The 16,948-nt window shown below is 37.7% G+C and overlaps 1 protein-coding gene across 1 annotated transcript; it reads right to left on the bottom strand.

The window, feature by feature from the left end:
* Nucleotides 1–974: 974 nt before the first annotated feature.
* On the bottom strand, nucleotides 975–16,721 carry LOC146072959 (uncharacterized). The gene is made up of 9 exons (XM_083180131.1): nucleotides 16,670–16,721; nucleotides 15,548–15,591; nucleotides 15,046–15,111; nucleotides 12,271–12,336; nucleotides 11,882–11,935; nucleotides 10,160–10,192; nucleotides 8,260–8,331; nucleotides 3,287–3,352; nucleotides 975–1,361 (listed from the first exon to the last, which is right to left on the bottom strand). Exons 1-9 carry the CDS (start codon nucleotides 16,719–16,721, stop codon nucleotides 975–977), a joined length of 840 nt encoding a protein of 279 aa, XP_083036257.1.
* Between the last annotated feature and the right edge of the window lie 227 nt (nucleotides 16,722–16,948).

Raw genomic sequence — 16,948 nt, 5'->3', positions numbered from 1 at the left:
TAAGCGGCAGGAGCAGCCCCAGGGGAGAAGGGGCTGCTGCAGAAGAACAGTTGACAGCCCTTTCACTGGTGAATAATTCTGGGGCAGAACAACCCTGCCCTGGTAGGCTTGTCCTTCCCCAGGAAAACCCACCACTTAAGGGATTAATCTTGACAACTTTGTGTTAGAGCAACATGGTTTGGAGCTAACACAATTACAGTCTTCCAATACTTTTGTTTATCCAAAGTGAAACAAAAAGCTCTATTGGTATTTTCAAGTATATTATACACATATATGTACATTTTAGATAAGAATATAAATGTTATTCTGCTGATTTAGTTGTGATTTTGTTTGTCATCACAGATCTAAAATGAATACAATTTCAGAAGCGAGCTTTATTATAGTATTTAAGCCATGTACCCCAAAAACTTTTACATTGTTATTTCAGACCCAAAGCAAATGAATAGACTTTGTGGATATTAAGACTAATATTTTACACATACTCTCAGATGAGTTTTATTTCATAAATAGTATTATATTGTAGTTCTGCCTTCAACTACCATCTAGGACAAGTCTTTATTTTGGTGTCCTATATTTAGGGCATTCTCAGTTGCAATGGTTATAACAAAGCAGTTTTGGGATCAATCCAATAGAATAAATATTTTTTCTAATCCATTTTATTTTCCAGCGGTAAGCTAATTTATGTCACTACCCTAAGCTGGCTATTTTACCTTCATCAATTCAAAGGAGTAAATTTACTATGATGGGAGTTCTATTGAAGATGGAATGTTGCCCATAGTAACCAAACAGATTATATCTATTATCTTCTAGAAGGTGCTAAATAAATAAGAAGTAGAATCTGATTGGTGGCTATGGGCACCATCCCTTCTTCAATGGTAATCTTAGTAAATGTATCACATATTGATTATATGAAATGATAAAGCAGGTCTTTCTCATAGAAAACATTAGATGTGCATTTTTATAGATTAGTTACCTCAATTTGCCAGGCCTCCAACCACCGGGAGATTTTGTACCAGACCTCCAACCACCGGGAGATTTTGTACCAGACCTCCAACCACTGGGAGATTTTTTAATAGGCCTCCACTCAACAGGCCTCCACCGGATCCACCCAACACACCACCCAAAAGGCCTCCACCGGATCCACCCAACACACCACCCAAAAGGCCTCCACCGGATTTTCCACCCAATATGCCATCCAAAAGGCCTCCACTGGATTTTCCACCCAACAGTCCAGTGACTAGGTTTAATACAACATCAACAAGATTCAGTACAGGTCCCAATGCAGTTTTTCCGATTACTTCAATTACTTGATTGATAGTATCATGTACAAAACTTAAGGAATCCAAATTAAGAGTAGAGCCCTAAAAAAGAAACATGTGTTAAAGAATAAATACATTAGAATGTAATCAGATATTATACAAATTATTTTTTCAGTGATGGAAATCCTCCTGTCAAACTCTTTGTGGCTGATAGCTCAGTGGGACAGATGCATAAAGCCAAGAGAAGAGATAAACTGGAGATAAAGTATAGATAAAGTGAAGGAGATAAAACACCAACCAATGAACTATGGTTGAAAATGACAGTTGGGAGATGATTGGCTGGTGCTTTAACTCCTTTCACCTTATCTCCACTTTATTTTCAGTTTATCTCTTCTCCAGGCTTAATACACCTGCCCAAGTCTGAATGGTATTACAAAGGTACCTTGGTGCGGCAGCATGCACACTGCGGTTACAATGCATGCACAGTCAACCGATAATCACTTAGTTGTGACACCATAAAAGTTCTGACTGCACCAGAATCCAGCCCATTGTAATCAACAAGTGTTGCAATAACAAATATTACATGGTTAGTCTTGCATTATTTATTACAGTCTTTGGTCTTGAATTTTTGTTCTTTTGCCTAATTATTAGACCAAATGTTAATATTATTTTAATGTAAACTAAATGAAATTATTTTATCTTAGATTCCCTATTTCCCTTCTCACATTTACTGAAGTATTCAGTTCATTACTTCAATTTCTGTGTTTCATATTGTATCGTATTATTGCAGCCTTGTTTGAATTTGTTTTTTTTCCAATGTTCATCATTTCTTCTATTTCTCTCATGTTGTTGCTTAAGGTGCCAACACACGGGGGGAGATATATTGCTAGCAATCTATTGCTTGCAATAGATTGCTGAGCAATATATTGCTCAGTTCCTCCTTTTCATCAGCGACCAGAGATGGTCGCTGATGAAAAAGAACCTTTGCTGGGGGAGCCGCAGAGGTAATTAGCTGGTTGCAGGAGCAAGCTCCTGCGACCAGCGATTACAATGGTGCAGAAAACGGGAGCGCGCACCCGGCTATTTATCGCCGGGGCACACTTCCATCACTGGCAATATTGTCGCCTGCAACCATATTTCCAGCGATTATAGCCCCTATCGCCCCCATGTGTACACAACATTATTGTTACATTGGTAAGGTTTTTTTAATAGAGATTATCTGTTCGTATAACCTGACATCCGATTGTGCCCAAATTTCAATCCGATATGCGGCTAATTTTTTTCTTGACTAGCTCGGATGCCATATTGAGGCAAAACATAATCCCAGCATTAAATTCTCATGGGTTTTGGATTGCATGGAAAGATTCCATGGTGGCGCCATTTCACTCCAGTTGAGGCATACTGCACTGTGCTCTGCTGTCTATCCACAACTTAGTGGCTGCACTGTGAGGAAGTGGCACATTTATAATGGGTACAATGTGCACATGTATCGTAATACAAATAAATCTACATAGAGTTTGTAATGTTCTATATAATCACAATAACAGAAAGGAAAAATAAAATAAGTTTGACCGTTTGAAGAAACATACTACATAAAATTCTGTAAATGGAATAAAAAAAATCAATATATGAAGCTTCTCATCTCACATGGGTTATGAAAAGCCCCATATAGTACAGCATATCAGCACATACCACATTGATGTACTGTAGCATTGATTTGTCCTCAAGCCACTGCTCATTCTGTGCTCTAATCACCATCATCACACCATATGGTGCTCACTAATAGATCTGGTAAATACAGTTATTCTGTGGCTATTAAATTACATTTTTAAAAGGGGGTTGTAGCACAACACATATACATGTGAGGTTTTGATGGTAGACAATACCTGTAATATGCTGTACTCTCCTATTGCATAGTGTAAAAAAAAGGAAGTAATTAAAAAATATATATATTGTTTTTCTCTTATAAATAACACACACATACACTTTCATATACACAAGAGCACAAACAAATCCTTTTTTTTTACCAGAAGTTTGCTAGTTTTTCCTAGCAGTGTCTTAAGAAGTAGCCCAAGTTGTGCAAGAAGTCCTTCCTGCAAGTAAAACAAGCATAACAATTAGGAAATAGAAGTACATATAGTTATTATTATTATTATTATTATTATTAGTAGTAGTAGTAGTAGTAGTAGTAGCTGTAGTAGTAGTAGTAGTAGTAGTATTAGTAGCTGTAGTAGTAGTTGTAGTAGTAGTAGTAGTAGTAGTAGTAGTAGTAGTAGTAGTAGTAGCTGTAGTAGTAGTTGTAGTAGTAGCTGTAGTAGTAGTAGTAGTAGTAGTAGTAGTATTAGTAGCTGTAGTAGTAGTTGTTGTAGTAGTAGTAGTAGTAGTAGTATTAGTAGCTGTAGTAGTAGTTGTAGTAGTAGTAGTAGTAGTAGTATTAGTAGCTGTAATAGTAGTAGTAGTAGTAGTAGTAGTAGTAGTAGTAGTAGTAGTAGTAGTAGTATTAGTAGCTGTAGTAGTAGTTGTAGTAGTAGTAGTATTAGTAGCTGTAGTAGTAGTAGTAGTAGTAGTAGTAGTAGTAGTAGTAGAAGACATTGCTGTGTAAATTAACTAAGATGGCAGTTCCATTGAAGATGGGATATTGCTCATAGCAACCAATGAGATTCTACTTATTTATTTAATACCTTCAAGAAGATAATAAATACAATATGATTTTCTGCTTTGGGTAACATCCCATCTTCAAAAGAACTCCCATCTTAGTAAATTTACCCAGCAATGTCTACTACTACTGCTAATGCAGGAACAATTTTGAATATTGAATGGGCATTTCTTCATACTTATTCAATCCCATTCTTGGCCGGGACTCACAGATTGTCAAATTTATGAATGGACAAATTTAGCTGAGTGCCACTTTTTCAGATGAAAATTACGGATGCAGCCAAATGTATGAATTAAAAGACCATTGATAGAACTCAGCCTCATTTCTCCATAGACTTCATTAGGATTGGCAAATTTATGACCATTCGTATCTGGCAATTAGACCGCCTTGTGCCATTCATGTTTGCTGAAGCATGCACTTATCAGTTACATCCATGCATGCTTCTACTGTATGTGTAAAAATAAAAGAAGGTGTAATATATATATATATATATATATATATATATATATATATATATATATATAGCATGGGGTCTCTGCTACAAGTATAACCAGCCCCAGTCCTGGTTCCTGAAATACTGGGAATTTTTTTTATAGATTTCCCCCATAGTTCCATGTAACTGATGGAAATCCCACTGATGGAAGCCACAAATGGCTGCCTAGGAACTGTGCCACATAGCCATATGTACCCTGTGTCTCCCCTGTCTCACACACTGCATAGCAACCTAAAACTGTACCGTCCCTGCTTAACTGTTACTTACCTGGCTGTTTGCAATGACCAGTGGCGCCACTGTTGACTGCCTAGGCACTGTGCAAATCAGCGGGTAGGTGTTCCCTGTGTGATAACTGTACTGTCTCTGGTTAAATTGTTACCTACCTGGCTATAGCAGTGACCAGTGGTGCCGCTGTTGGCTGCCTAGACGCTGTGCAGCTCAGTGAATATATGTTCCCTGCGTCTACAATCCCCAGGGCACTTTGAGCGTATAACTGTATGTGTTATGTATATCTGTACTGTCACTGTTTAACTGTTACCTAAATGGCTGTTGCACAGCAATCCAAATAAAATTCCTAGTGTACGCAAGTATACCTGGCCAATAAAGCTGATTCTGATGTCAGTCAATTTGTATCCTCTCAGCCAATCAGCTGCAAGTTTCAGAGGAGCTCTGCCAGTGATTATTTGGCCACATCTCATTGAAGTTAATTTTACGAAAACAACATTTATCCTCTATGGTGGTTCATATCATAGGAGTCAATGTTATGAAAAGAACATTGACTCCTATGATGGGAACCAGCAAATCAGTCTAACCGCAAAGTTAATTTGAGGTATCCCCAAGGTTAATAAGCGTCACTCTGGAGCTTGCAGCTGATTAGCTGATGGGATTCCCATTTACTGATGTTTGTGTGATCCTTTTCAATTAAGCTGAGAAGCAGCATTCTAAATGGATTGGGTCATGTATTTTTTTTAACCCTGTGAATGCCTACATGGAACATTGAGGACTGACTTACTCTGGGTTTTGTGGAGTATATTTTGCAGATCGCTATGGAGACCTATAGGACAAGGGAACTTATCTTTGTGGGAACATAGGTAAGTACAGTATGTGTGTAAATATGTATGTATGAGTGCATGTATGTAAATAAAACTTTACTTTCACTATGTTTGTGGTTTTTATTATAGACATTACTTAACTTGCTTTTTACACTTTAACCACTATCAACCCAACATCCACCACCCTGGGGTGCTGGGGATAGCTCTGGCCCTTGGGTGCCCTGGGGGGGGGGTTAGGTGCTCCCCCCAGGGACCCCAGCCAGGGCTGACCAGTCAGTGGTTTCCCCTGGAACTGCCAGGGGACCTATATAAAAGTGTTCTCTGGCTGTGGCATTAACCTACTGACTGTTGGTGCCCAGGGCAGATTTAAAATTTGCAGGGGACCCCTACTTCTTTTTCACCAGTTTTTTGGGAACCAGGACATGTCCAAGAGTCCGGTTTTGATTTTTAAAATATGTGAATTTTTAAAATATACATCATTTTTTTCCTGCATTTTGGAAATCAGAACTGCTTATGCTCAAGATGGTGGACCCCAATCTGCTTTTTTAACCCTTTTATTTTTACCCATAGAAGTATTGAGAAGTTGGGTCCATTTGCCGAATTCTCAGTTTAAAAAAACTGGCAATTCTGTCCAATCCCATTCATAACCATTCGTATTTTGCTGAAAGCTAAACTGCTTTCAGGGATTATGCTTTTGCTGTCTGGAGAAGGTAAAGCAAATCCCTGTTAATCAGCAGCTTGTGCTGGTTTATGGGGGCTATAAGGATAGACCTGGGCATGACTATTACCCCTGTAGTGCTGCGTACACACATAATGCCCCCACTATTGCCGCTTACACACATAATGCCCCCTGTAGTGCTATTTACACATAATGCCCACTGTATATATTTCATGAATACACTGTATTTTTTTACAGTACTTCTATCCATGATTGGAGACCCCTCTATTCAGTTTTGTGGGCTCCAGAAGCATAAACAAATTATGATGGTTGTTTGAGACTGGTAAAATAAAAATAATCAGAATGGAACACAATGGACTGGTGGCATGCAAAAGGGTGGGTTGTCCTAAGGAAATCTGAGCCCATATGAACATAATTATGAAGACAATGGAGATATCCCCCATTTGCATTAAGTACAATATCCACAATGGACTGGTGATTGGGGGAGAAGGGGGTGATAGCATTAGGGACCAGCTTACTACAGAGGAAGATAAGTGAGGGAGATGAAAGTCAAATAAACTCAGCAAGTCAATTGTCTACGGAGCAGGACGCAATGTAGCCCAATGGACAACGTTGCAGAGCTGCTCTTGAAACACCCACAGTGTTTCAAGAGCAATTGGTGTTTGAAGTTCAGTGCGGGTGCTAATGGCCGCACTCTCTCAAATGGAGGATTGTATGTGACTGGGGCTTGGAGTTAAGGGGTGGGGACAGTGCAGCTCCTCTGCGGCATCAGATTGGAAGGACCCGCATGGTACAGCACCATGGCATCATGACTCTCAGCAGGATCAAACCAAGTGATTAGTAACCGGGTGGATACTTGGGATATTTATTGTCTGTTCCAACGCTGTGGCAGAGCAGACATAATACAAAGAAAATGAGTTGCATGTTTTCTTTTGTGCCCATTGATCCTTGGGGCCCCATGACCCTTGGGGCCCGGCTCAGACATTCCCCTTGACCCCATGTCGCTGACCCTGTCTGCTGCATTCTGTAATACACCTCTAACCTCTCAAATTATTTAGATACAATCACCCTAATCATTTGTTTATTGTCATTGTATATAACTTGTGTTTTGTCATGATCCCTTCAATTGATAGCCCATTATAACCAACAAATTAGCAATATAATTAGATATAATATTATGTGGCATTTGAAAATATAAAAACAATTGTGGCAGTTATTATTTAGTCTCTAGACCAAAAGAATTGCCATGGGATTCTAGTCAGCATGCTGGTGGTTACCCAGCACTATTTAGAGGACCGCCACCGGAACTCCAACACTTCTCACAATTTTGGTACTGGGATTACAAATATCAGCATCCTGATAGTTGTAAACTGGGGTGGTTAGGGTTAGGGCCTGTGTGTAGGAAGAGGGGGTACATGTAACCATTGTAGTAGGGTTAGGGTTAAACTGCAGTGGTGGAAGTTATGGTAAGGCCCTAGGAGGGTATGCTTAAGAATAGGCTGGGGGGGGGGGGGTTTATAGCCAGGATTAGACACTAATGGGGAAGGGAGATTTAGAGTTAGTATGCAGGTAGGGAGGGTTAGATTGGGTTAATATATATAGGTGTTGGGATCCCGACCAGATGTCATTGTTAGTCTTCTGGTTGATGGCTTTCCAAGCCCTGGGATCTCAATATCCTTTTTAACATACAGTAGTTTCATGTATACTACATGATGTTCATACTGTATAGTCACTAATCATTTTGTGTTTATTTATCAATGCATCCAATTAAAGGTAAGTTTAAAAAAAAAAAAAAACATTTCAAATGGTATGGAGCATTGGTTTAATTAGATAGATGATATGATATAATCATTATCTTTAAATGGGGTCTTTAAATAAATCTTTGGTGGCAATTTTTAAATATTAGGCAAACATTGTACCCACTGATTCACCATATTAATATTTAATTTTATAGTCTAATATGGCTTACAATTTTTTTAGGTAAATAATATTTTTCTAAATAAATAACAAACCATGGAAGCTCTAGTTAACCTACTGTATGTGATGTGGTAAAGTTATAGCTACAGTATCATTGTAATGTACAGTAATGAACAGTTAAAACAATTGTACTGTCAACTTACCACCAATGTAGTAACTGTTCCCAAAAGTGAAGAAATTGGTAATTTTTCTAATAGTTGGTCAATTTGGCCATTCTGGAAACACAAATTAAGTTTAGTATACATTGTTATTATTTATTTTCTATTGCATCCATTTTATCAGTAATTTATTTCTAATATAACATGGAACTGTAAGTAACTAATGGGAAATAACCTCTGTGAATATATGATACAAGTTACAGTATTTGCTTTAAATGAGAAAAATGAATGCAGAAGCGCCATCAACACTGTTTTTTCCAGTTGCACATTCTAGGAGGTATTCCAGTGACCCTGGCCCTTATTCTGATCGGTGCGGATTTTTCCGCATGCGGTCGTACCGCCGATGGTTGTCGACTGCGCATGTGCAGAGGTCACTCTGCGCATGTGCAAGCGGTTTCGCCGAACGTATTCTTTAGACGCCGCACAGGGGGCGGAGAGGGGCGTGAAGGGCTACTTAGCCTCATTACCCTATGCATACGCCCCGCGTTTCATGGGCGTTCCCATGCAAACGCAGGGCGTATGCATGGTAATGAAGCCGTGACGCATGTGTAGGGGGCGGGCATCTGACATCGCCGGATGTCAGCTGCCCGCCCCCATACATGATTTCATACGGACAAGTGTCCGTGTGGTCTAGGGTGGCGGGCGCTGGTGGAGCGTGCGGCCCTGCATTCGATGTTCGGCTACCATCGAATGCAGGGGCTGCTCCCAAGATGGAGGAGGCGTATCCCCGTCCACTTTCATGCGGACCGAAACATATCCACGTACGGACGGAGGTGGCGATCCGTATGGAAGGCGGGGATTCGCCTGCACGGTCCTGGCCGCATATTCTGATCGGGCCGCACTGATCAGAATAAGGGCCCCTCTATCAACATTGAGGCTGCATGGACTTTTAGACAGTGCCTTGGGACTTTCTAAACCCTTTCTTTGTTTTTTTGTTTTTTTGTATGGCGGCACTGTGAAGATGGCAGAAGCAGTTGTTGCTCCTTACAGTCATTGTACTTGATTTTTTCATACATACAGTAGTGCATCCCATATTCTGTGTACAGCAGCACTTTGAAACACAATAGAATCATTTTCTACTTTTACTGTATGTTGTTATTTAAATGATGGCTATATTCTGCATGTTAATTACTATATCATACAATGCTCAAATTCTAGTAAACTAATAACTGGATTCAGTATTGAATCCCGGCGGTCGGGATCCCGGCGTTCAGAATCCCGACGCCGGAATCCCGACAGCCAAAATGCCGACAAGGGGGGGACGTGGATCGCCCCCCCTTGCGGGCTCGCTGCGCTCGCCACGCAGCGGGCCCGGTGCCTCGCTACGCTCGGCACACTAATTTATTCTCCCTCCAGGGGTGTCGTGGACACCCACGGAGGGAGAAAGTGTCGGCATTTCGGCGGTCGGGATTCCGGCGTCGGGATTCTGAACGCCGGGATCCCGACCGCCGGGATGGTAACTGCATCCCCTAATAACTCTATATAGCATATTTACATATACTATTTACACAACCCCCTTGATGCAGTGTCTCTTTCTGCTCTTTGCAAAAGCTAGATAGTAACTATGCATAAACCAACATAAGATAACCCCAGGTATAGGAGGACAATATTACATAAACACAGACGTCTATATTCTTTAGAGAACAATTCAATAGTCACTTGTCACAATATATGGGATGGCACTGAAAACAAATACTAGACATGCTTTTAATTTAATTACAAAATTCTTTAATTTATAGATTGGCCTATAGTATATTGGGCACTTGTAAAATAAATATTTTGTAAATATTTTTTTATTTAGTTTGTTTAAAGATTAGTTCCTTTTTATGTTGAGAGTATGTTCTTTCATTTTTTTTATTATTATTATTATATGTATAACACTTACCAATATAAAACCAATAGCCTCCTCTGGTATTTCCTAAAAAATATAAAAACATGAAAATTACTATATTTGGATAATCTTTTAAAAAATGAATGATTTTTGTTAGCCAAGTGTGTCAACGTTTACACAATTTGCATATATTTCTATCAATTTTGTAGTCACACTAAATAATTGTAATACAATTAGTAGTATAAAGATAAGACTTCTATATTGCTTATGGGGACACTTGCAATTTATGTATGGTGTACTAGAGTTATGGCCAATGATAGCTATACTAATGGTAGCTGGTCAATTAAAATCAACATTATAAACAAATCACTAGTTTAGCCATTGAAGGTCAAGTTCTTCCCATATGCAGACTCCTGCCACCAGGCTAGGATCAACAATCATTTCTTAATAGTTCTTACATAGATGGTGTGCCATCATCAATGGCATTGAAAGAATAATGTACATGTTAATGGTTTGAAGAGCCATCAATGGTTATATTTTTTTATAAAAATATAAAAACATATAAAGGTCACACACTCAATACTACTTAAATATAGTAGAAAACTGCTAATACTCATACATGGCACATAAAACACTGATTGCTGGGGTTCTGTTATTGTAAGTATTAATAGCACCAGCTGCTCCTCATTGCATCTGCCAGGTCTGTAACACTGGGGGCAAGCTGGATTGACTGGCAGGTGCTCCTCTTTGCAGCTGCAAATACAGTAGGAGGATCTCAAGAAATAGAGGGGTCAGGAAGTCCCCTTGAGATGCACAGTATTGCATTATCTTACAGTAAACAACAAGTAGATCTCATTAGATGCAACCATGTCAGGAACATGCTTAAATGCCATCCAGCTTACTTTAGCGTTTTGTTATTTATCAGTCATTTTTTAGACTTCACATGTGCATTATGCAAAATAAACAATGCATGTAAAAGTTACTAAATTAATGTTAATTCTAAGCATTCTATGATTTGTAGCATTGGATAATACTGTATATTACCACCAAAGCCAGTGCAAGGTTTTATGGCACTCTAGGCAAAACTTCAGCTTACTGCTCCCACCACCCACACACCAACGTTGACATTTCATAAGTTGGGTGAAAAGTGTGGAGGTGATGTTTTAGAGGTCCCACACCTGCCATTTGCTTTAAGTTTGACAAGGATGTATCTCTGAGTCAGGTATGGTATACGTTACCGACGGTCAGGATTCGGATGTTCGTTTCTCCAACATCAGAGTCCCGACTGTCATAGAGCCTGAGCTGTGGGCTCAGTAGCAAGCTGTGCTTGCTGTCTATTCTATTCTCCCTCTGTGTGGGTCGTGGACCCCCATGTGGGAAAATAGAACGTGGAAGTCAGGGCTATGACTTTCGGCTTACAACCTATTGGGATTCCGAGGTCAGAGAAATGACTGTCAGAATCCCGACTGTCAGTCACTCATCCTGCACTCCTCAGAGTCATACTTAATTTTGTGATACTCTGACTCTGGTGCCGCCCAGATTCTAGAGCCCCTAGGCAGTTGCTATCTGCCTAAGTGGCCTTGATTGCCACTAAATAAAGATAACTAGCAAAGACCGTAACAATAGATAAAAATAAATATAACATGTTAGAATCTGTAAAATAACACCATTTAACATTACATTTAAATTCAATATTTTATAGAACTACAGACATTGTTTTCTTGTGTAATTCATGAAAAAAAAATGTTTTATATATGTATATAAAAAGAACCTTACCAAGAGACGTAAAAGCTGTGGCAGTGGACATTGCAACTCAAGGGATAATAATTTCTGGTGAAAAAACAAAAACAAAATATAAAAATGACAATATACTGTACAGTGTTTTTTTTAACTTTTGAGATAAAGTTTAATATGATGATATGTATTTTTTAAGTTTCTTCATGTACTGATTTTATTATTCCAACAAAAGTATTACTGTATCTGGGAAAATATAGAATTTATACTTTATATGTTGAAATGACAATATGATCTAATATACAATGTGCATATGACATATTAAATCATACTGTATATGTTGCATTATTTTTTAGGTGTATCTTCTACAAAACATTATACATATATGTTATTCTTTAAATTAAATTAACTAAAGAGTATATTACAATTACCAATAAACGGATCAAATCGAAAGCTATACATTTCTGGATTGCCGGTTTCTCAGCTTCAGCGCTGTTCTGCAAATGTAATAAAACATTCTTTCATTATTGTATGCCATATTTGTTATGCATAAATATCCACTCATACCTTAGGTTATACAAGTAAATCAGGTTTTATATAGTATATGTCTTCTGAACATCAAACACACTCTAACACTAAAGGTACACACTAGTACACACTACACAAACCATATCTAGCAACGGTCCTTTTATTGAGATGATCCCGCATCCTGTCCAGGACCGGCATTATCCCACTATGGGGAAGGGGGTATTTGGGAGTCCCCCCTAATACCCATTGCTCTGGTTAGCAGAGCATCAGGGAAGAGACACTGTGCACATGCGCACAGTGTTTTTTTACTGCATAGGGTTGATGTGGGGCATTGCCAGCAGCTCTCTCAGCACAGGCCATGCCCCAAAAAAGTGCCAAAAATGGTGGGTGGCCTCACAGAAGTGCCAAGGACATAGGTCAGACCCCCTGATCAAGAAGCCATGCCCCTCATTTGGGAGTGCTACAGATATAGGCCACTCCGCCTGACCATGAAGCCATGCCTCTTATGGTGCACTCTCGTGTCCCTCCTCCACTGCCACTAATGTGGGGGGTATGCACAAACTAAACACACTACAATTATGTGGCTGAACAATGGGAAATCAAGGCATTACCCAGATAGTGGGGGGTGTGGATTATTAAGTCAACTGTGTCTAGGTCGACAGTCAATAGGCTGACCACTATTGGATGATAGGCAGTAGGTCCACACATGAAAAAGGTCCATATGGACTAGGTCAGGGGTCCTCAAGTTACTGCAGAAGGTCCTCACATCACATGGTAGTCATCAGACCACACATTCACAGCAGCATTGTGGAGGCACACAATGATGTGAGGAGTCTAACAGACAATTGAACAGATTTTTAAGACTCCTTAAATCACTGACTGAGATCAGAGAAGTTATCAGCCTGATGGTCAGCTACATGGAGTCGCAACCCCATGCTGAGAAGGTCGGAACCTTCTTTGGTTTCAGGACACACACTTTGAGAACTGCTGGTCTAGATGGACATTGAGAAAAGGTTGAGACAAGCAAAAGGTTGACATATACTGAAAATAATCAACTAATGAATACATAGTTATTCAGTTTTTTTTTTAAAATCAGCAATCCCACTTTTGTGTTTATAAATAGCAAATGAAGGGGGTTATTCAATAAGGATATAAAAAGAAAAATCTTTCTCTAAAGGGCAAAACCATGCTTAACTGTTAGACTTGGGTGAGTTATTTTGTTTCAGTGCAGGGAAATACTGGCTGCTTTACTCTTAGGGGTAAATTTACTATGATGGAAGTGCTATTGAAGATGGGATTTTGCCCATAGCAAACATTCAGATTATACTGTTATTCTTATTTATTTAGCACCTTCTAGAAGATAATAGATATATTCTGATTGATTGCTAAGGGCAACATCCCATCTTCAATTGAACTCCCATCTTAGGAAATGTACCCCTTACACTGCAATATACATTTAATTTTGAACACACCTGAAGATTTTGCTTTTAAGATCCTTCCTGAATAACCACTAAGATATTTATAAGCATGCATCTGAATTTCTCTTAGCTGATAAATTGTAAATAGTTATCTCATTTTCAAAATCTCTCTAAAGAATATTATTGTCATCATTTTTGAACCATGTCTTTATAGCAACAAAAACAACAATTGTTCAATACTGAAAACTTATAGAAGCTTATAGAATGAAGACAACTGACGGGATGGATAATAAATGAATTCAGAAATTGAATACTTGGAAAAGGCATATTGAACAGGAGGAGAGTGCCATCTGAGAATGTATAAATAAAGAGTAAGAAATTATTTCTTCCAAATTTTTAATGAGAATGCAATATCCCTTTTAGAAATATATGATATTTATCCTGGAATATGTATGAATGCATATAGGTAGTCAGTTTGTGATGTATGTATAAGTTTTTTTTTTTTGTATTGTCTTGTAATAGAAATGTTTTCGATATACAAAACATATCTACTGTATGTCTTAAAAATTAATCAAAATCTATAAATAAGAAGAAATATGATTGTCATAATCACAAAGATGTCAACATATTATGCAATGCCCTTCAGAATATTCTGTGACATTGAGTGGTGGGGGTGAGTTGAACAAAGAATATGACAGAACAGAAAGAGATTATATGACTTGTACCATTTGACTGTGGTTGCTATAGTAATTTAAGACATTTTACAGAATTATAATCATTACTAACAACCTTAAGTAACGAACCATGGAAAATGGTAAGTTCCAAGATTCTACTTCATGGGTTTGCTGATTTAAACTTATTTGACAGCATTACCAATTTTCTTCATTTTGATATTCTGCAATTGTCTGTGCCCTTGAGCCATCCAGAACCTTCCCAGGTGATAGAATTGCATATGATTTATTTCATACTGTCTATTTTATGTGCATAATATACTGTAAGTCAAGCCATTATTAAACAGCGAGGCTGCACCAGCACCTACTGTAATTCATACCTTAAAGCAATAATAGCAAAAAGCAATTTATGTCAGTTGTAGGTGTATGATAAATAAATAATCTATTAGATACATTTGCAAAATTATTACAATGAGAACAATGAATAATAATCATTTAGCAAATATAGTCTGTATTTTAGAAATGTATTTATATTTTAATAGATTTTGTGACATATCTTAGTATTTTAGCTTTCCATGTTAATATTTACCTGCAACGTTTCATATGTTTCTAATATCCCCTGCAATATTACAGCAACACTGGCAGCAGCTTCTTTCTGAAACAACATAAATGATAGTATTTTTTTTAAATCCCCTGTAACAAAATGGTTATTAAAAATTATCTTTTTTTTCTTGAATAAGCAAATCATATTATCCATTTCTTACAGTATATGTAATATGTTAAAAGTTTACATCACATGTACCAACATTGGCAATCCCCTGATTACTGCTGTAAAATAAATCCTGGTACTTATATGTTAGTTGGGCGTGGGGGTATGAGCATACTAATTAAAGTGGGCGCCCAACTAACATATAAGTACCAAAATCCCTTATTGGAATGTATGAGATATGTTTAAAAAATGTTTTATTTAATTCATATAATGATTTAATTATAGTAAAGTGATGCAACTATACAAACAGTCGTGCTGGTTATAGTGTTTGTGTCAAGATTTGAAATACTGTAATGTAAACTATTTTAAAAAAGTTTCTTACACTCAAACCACTCAGTTTTATTTGGTTTCCGGGGATGGTGGCTCCTAAAAAAGAAAAAATAAATAAGCCAAAAATTGCATTTATACAGTAGATTTGGTTATTCAGTAAAACATTTTTCACTCTGCTGTACATAGAGACGAATATAGGTTTTTAGTTAAGTTGCAAATCAATGTGTAGTAGATATGCAGGATCACACTATAGTCGTCTTGTCCCTTCAATTGTATACAGTATCTACAGTATGGGAATGCAACAGTGAAATATATGAAAAAGGTTCTCTGAATAATTTATTACTTATCCACAAATATATGGTAGTTAGATAATTAGTATGATACATGCACACATACATACATACATACATACATACATACATACATACATACATACATACATACATACATAAGTACATACACATACACTTAAATACATCTTAGTAATAAATCCCCTTAAAAACATATCATTCCAACATCTTATGCATTGGGCCATCCATGGCACCTGCATTGGATAGCATAGCACTGTTTAGGGGCAGTTATATATTAAATGTACTGCAGTTTTATTGTGTTAACTGTACTGTAGTTGTACTGTAGTTGTATGTTGGAAAACCATCATGTTATGACCTTTGTATTTAATCACACCCTTCTCTTAATCATATTGTCCCACTTATACAAGTGGGACAGTTTGCCTCAGTGATTTCAGCAAAGTAACCTGAGATATGAGGCAGAGTAGCTTAGATGTTTCCACTGACAATAAACTCTAGGATCTATAGGAGATATTGGGTGAAATTTAATAGGATGAGAGATGCAGGAAGTGAGAGACTTGATAAGAAATCCCTAGTATTTTTAAAGCGGCAATCATTTACAGTTCGAAATTAAACTGGTTTTGCAGTGTATATAATTGCAGCTTTAAAAAAAATGGAGATTTCCTACCAAATCTCTCAGTTTCTGAATCTCTCCCCCTATTAAACTTGTCCCATTATATTTCTCTTTTGAATCTCATAAGAAATGTATTTTAAATAATCTTTTGCTACATATGGCAGAACTTTTCTGTAATCAAATGAGTTTTATAATAATTATATCTCAAATCAGTTATATTTCAAATCAAACATTAATCAATAAGCATACTTACCCAGGGAACTGGTGAGGCCGAGAAAAACAAGAAAGATGACAGCAATCTTCATGGTGAGAATATGGGTTGTCAAGCGCTTATTCACAATAACAAGTGATAGCTCTCTGAAGTAAAGCATTCAGTTCACACCTTATATACACTCAGGATAGTGCTTGAGGGTGATCTTGTCATTTTCCTTATTTGTTGATTGGCATGGCACAAAACAATGTCATTATAATCTCATTAATGACAAGGATGTGGTACTTTTTGTCAATATTTATCATCATGAATTTAATTACA

Source organism: Crinia signifera, chromosome 4 (genome assembly GCF_055691185.1).
Source record: "Crinia signifera chromosome 4, ASM5569118v1, whole genome shotgun sequence".
Lineage (NCBI taxonomy): Eukaryota > Metazoa > Chordata > Amphibia > Anura > Myobatrachidae > Crinia > Crinia signifera.
Note: the sequence above shows the minus strand (reverse complement) of the source record. Positions and strands in the feature narration are given on the sequence as shown.

Excerpts from the sequence above, each read along its gene's own strand:
- LOC146072959 (XM_083180131.1), bottom strand. The coding sequence starts at position 16,721 with ATGAAGATTGCTGTCATCTTTCTTGTTTTTCTCGGCCTCACCAGTTCC. Across the intron at positions 15,592-16,669 it reads CGGCCTCACCAGTTCCCTGG|GAGCCACCATCCCCGGAAAC; the intron begins GTAAGTATGCTT and ends TTTCTTTTTTAG. Across the intron at positions 12,337-15,045 it reads AAACATATGAAACGTTGCAG|AACAGCGCTGAAGCTGAGAA; the intron begins GTAAATATTAAC and ends TTACATTTGCAG.